The sequence below is a fragment of the Prunus mume genome, linkage group LG2 (genome assembly GCF_029339155.1).
Source record: "Prunus mume cultivar Tortuosa linkage group LG2, ASM2933915v1, whole genome shotgun sequence".
Taxonomy (NCBI): domain Eukaryota; kingdom Viridiplantae; phylum Streptophyta; class Magnoliopsida; order Rosales; family Rosaceae; genus Prunus; species Prunus mume.
Window position 1 is genome coordinate 32,447,684 of NC_142699.1, and position 4,443 is coordinate 32,452,126.

Sequence of the window (4,443 nt, forward strand, 5' to 3'; positions counted from 1 at the left end):
TACTGTGACTTACTTATATATGAGGAACAAGTAGATGAGGGCAGAAGGGTCAGTGGCTATAGAAAGGTAGATGGAATACTTGGTTGTCAAACGAACAAGTCCTCCAGTCTGATATATTGATGAATTAAATATATATCTCATAGGCACACCACAAATAAATGGAAACCCACTTTTCGATGTTTGTCACAGATGCAGGCTTATGCTTGTCCAGCCATTCTCAGCAACCACTGCCATCTGTATGCAATGATGGTGATGATGATATTATAAATACAAATTTATAAATAAACTCAATCCTAGACATGTATTTATAAAAAAACTCAAATACTATTTAAATATAGAAACACACCCAAAATTAACCCCAAAGTCAACTTTTTGGGTGTGTTTATAAATGAGTTTTAAGTGTGTGTAATGATGAGTTTTGGGTGTGTTTATAAAGTGTTTTGGGTGTTGGGTTTTTTTATAATTTCAACCTCCATTTTGGGTGTTTTAGTGAAACTCCCTATTATAAAAAGATTGCCATGTGGTGGGTTCGGGTAAATAAGTTTTTTTTGATATTTAAGGCTTTTAAAATTTTAAACGTTTGTTTTTAAATTTTCTTTTAAATTCATTTGGCTGTTTTCCTATTTATATGAGGTTATACCAATTGAATTTTCAGTTTATTTATTTATTTATTGCCTTAATTTTCTGGTTTAAATTGTATGTGGATGTTATAATTGTTGGATGCCTATAAAAAGTCACTCATTCATATTTGAAAAACACCACAATCTGATTTCTCTCTTCTCTTACTTGCATACTTTCTCTACTTTCGATATTATTATTTTTGGGCAACAGTTTTGTGACTTAGAGACTTTTATCCAACTATGAATATGTTTATAGCAGACCTTGAGATTGAGTATCAGGGGTTGTATCTTGGAGTCTTGTAAACCATCAATACATGCACGAGGGGAGGCTACAAGGGGCCAAAAAGAGCTCAAGTCATCTATAGAAATCATCATGCCAAAGAAGCTTCAAGAAGCTGATAATTAACTTAGATAACCAAAGAAGAGAAACCTGTTTAAGTACATAATATTGTCTCAATGAAAGCACCAATTTATAGGACACCAAACAATACAAAATGTTGAAAAAAAGAAAGAACAGCAAAGACCCTCCCTGGGGTTGTTGGTCTCAAATCAATAGAGTGACTAGAGCTTTATTATCCCACATGTCTCGCCAACTACCCGATTGTCTTAGGAGAAGAGGTTGTGTTATTGGAGAAAATGGTGTTATCATGCTTGCATATAAAATATTGACATCAATCCATGAAATAACGGTAAAATTGAGCAATACAATTCTGGATGTACAAAACAACTATGAAAAATTGAGCAATTGGCTCAATCTCAAAGATGAGCTCTTGATAAATTCATTTTTCTTTGCTTATTGTTTGTACTGAACTTACTTATTATTTATCTTTCTCAAATTGAAAAGTTTAAAATTTTATGAATTTGTGATTGTCATTGCATGCTAATTGATGATGAATTTAGCTAAAACAAGTTGTTTTATAATATTAAGTCATGCTAATTTTTTAGTTTTTTTATATTTAGTTTTTCCTTATTATATGAGGACCTCAATTTAAGTTTCGCACAAGCCCTTCAAATCTCAAAACCAGCATGTTGACATACACTTTTTAAATAAAAAATCCATATTATACTGATACCAATAAACCTTTGAACATGTCTTCATACAAATAGGTTTCACTTTGGTAAGTAACTGTTAATCAAATAAAATTTTCTAGAAGAGAATAAATCTTTGTTCTTATTTTAATGCCTCCTCCAAGGTTCTAATCCTTTAACATAAATATTAATTAATTGAAAATATTCAACATCAGTTTCTTCCTTTAAATGTGATAGAAGAATCTATCATAAATTTAGAGTATAAATTATTTTGGCAACCCACCCTGAAATTATATGAAATTGGAGAAATAATTATTTAATCTATATATCTATATATATAAAGCAAAAGGCAGAGAATGGTGAAACATTTAAAATGCCAGAAAATGTCCTTGATTAATGTAAATATTAAGAATTAAAATTATTAATTAAATGATGATAATATAGTAAATTCACACTTTTTCATATTAAAAAAATTAAAATTAAAGAAAAAACATATAATGGATCATATTTTTATGGAACACAACTACCCATTATCTTTTTTATTCTAAAATAAATTTTAAATTTTAAATTAAAAAAAGCCCCTCGCATGCGCTTATATATAAAGCAAAAGGAAGAAAATGGTGAAACATTCAAAATACCAGAAAATATCATTGGTTAATTCAAACATTAGCAATTGAAATTATTAATTAAATGAGGATAATATAGTAAATTTATATTTTTTTCATATTAAAAAAATTAAAATTAAAAACAAAATCAGATAATAGATCCTATTTTTTCTTTTCTTATTATCTTTTCGTAATTCTAAAAAAAATTAAAAAAAAATCAATTAGCACATGCTCTAGTATAGGTTATTAATTGAAACTTTTGTGGCTTAATTTGTCCCCTACAAAAACAAATGTGCCAATCATCATCGAACATGGGTGCCACCCCAGAGTTGACACTTTATACCCCAAAAATCCAACTACCGCGGCCTCCAAATTATAAATAAACACAATGACCCACTTATAACACAAACTTCCCAAATTCTCTCAAATAAAAGAATATTTGGAATTTCACAAAACAAAATGCCTGCAGCATTGTACTACTACTTCACCACCACAATTCTTCTGGTCCTTATCTCAAGCACAAATGCTGCAACAAGGCACAGCCCGGACCTAAGCCAGGCTAACCAATTTTTGGTTCCTCAAAATGTTGCCCGGTCAGCCACCAAAATGAAGCCATTGGTTTGGGATGCGAAGTTGGCAAGGTATGCACAATGGTATGCAAACCAAAGGCGATACGACTGCGCTTTGAGGCACTCAAACGGCCCTTATGGAGAGAACATTTTCTGGGGTAGTGGCACCGGGTGGACGCCGGCTCAGGCAGTGACGGCATGGGCTTCGGAGAGCAGGTGGTACAATTACTGGTCTAATTCTTGTGCTAGAGGGCAGGAATGTGGGCATTATACACAGATTGTGTGGAGGTCCACAAGAAGAGTTGGGTGTGCTAGAGTAACTTGTCTGGGTGGTAGAGGTGTGTTCATGGTTTGCAACTATGACCCTCCTGGGAATTATATTGGAGAAAGGCCTTATTGAATATTTCATAGAAATTGCATGCTGTTTATGTGCCTTTGAGGCTGGCAACAATTGAGAGTATTTATGTGGATTTTTCAAATCTCCATTTAATTATAACTAATAATATTACAGGATTATATTATATAATTAAGCGGCATGAACCTTGAGGATTGAGTCTATAGCTTTATGAGTTTTCTTTATGCATTGTAAGACCACAAAGGCAATTACATATCTTTGGAGTGAAAAGATAAGAATGCTTGACAGAAATGTTGGTGCATTTGTTCGGTAGATTATTTCCTTCTCTTTTGAGGGGTGAGTACATCCATAATCGGGGCTTCATTAACAATTTAACATATGTAAGTTCAAGTAATTAGAGCATTCATTTCTCCTCCTGAGGTCGATAATCTATTCGATTTTTCACTCCTTCAATATAATTATACTGCATGATAATCATGTAAACATATCAACTTAATTTAATAAAATAGCTCCTAAACCAGTGTTTTAAGGTAGAAGGAGTTTTTAGTCCTTCCATTACTTTTTTCGCTTCAAACTAGGGATGGGTGCGATTCGATTTGGCTCAATTATTGCCTAAAATCATAACCAGAACTGCCCTATGCATTCAATCCAATTCGGTTTGTTTTTGGCTGATATGACTAAAAGAAGTTAACTAATCGAAACCTCTAACATCCGGTTCGGTTCTTCCAATTCCCGGTTTAGGCCGGCTATTTTATATTTTTTTTAATACCAGCTAGTTTGATGTTCAAACTAGCTGTTATTTCCTTTAAATGAAACTGGGTCCAAGATGTGGGCTGAATGGATAACTAACAATCCACATTGGCCTGAATAATGAATATGCAGACTGTAAAGTTACATGCATGTCCTTCATACAATGTCTCACTCTCATGACCCCAATAAATAATAAATAATATATAATAATATATAAAGTCATATATACATTGTTATCTTATATTTAAGAATATGTTATTAGGAAAATTCATTGTAGTGCAATTTCTTTCTTTTATACATTTTTCTACGGCCATGAATTTTTTTATTATAAATTTTATGTAGCTCTGATGAATTCATATACAAGGAATAAGGACAACGTGCAAGCAATAAGGTGTGACTTTCCGCACCAAGTAGCCAAGCCAGGGTTGGAAGAATGCGGTCAAAATGCAAGACAGGCTCCTGGTTTAAAATATTTAGCAGCGTACATATTTAATTCACACTGGCAGCCATATATA

General features: G+C 32.5%; 1 protein-coding gene across 1 annotated transcript; it reads left to right on the top strand.

The window, feature by feature from the left end:
* The first annotated feature begins 2,663 nt into the window (after positions 1-2,663).
* LOC103323451 (pathogenesis-related protein PR-1-like) lies at positions 2,664-3,364 on the top strand. Its single transcript, XM_008225448.2, has one exon. It carries the CDS (start codon positions 2,714-2,716, stop codon positions 3,221-3,223), a length of 510 nt encoding a protein of 169 aa, XP_008223670.2. The 5' UTR covers positions 2,664-2,713; the 3' UTR covers positions 3,224-3,364.
* The last annotated feature ends 1,079 nt before the right edge of the window (positions 3,365-4,443 follow it).

Coding starts and splice junctions, on each gene's coding strand:
- LOC103323451 (XM_008225448.2), top strand. CDS start 2,714: ATGCCTGCAGCATTGTACTACTACTTCACCACCACAATTCTTCTGGTC.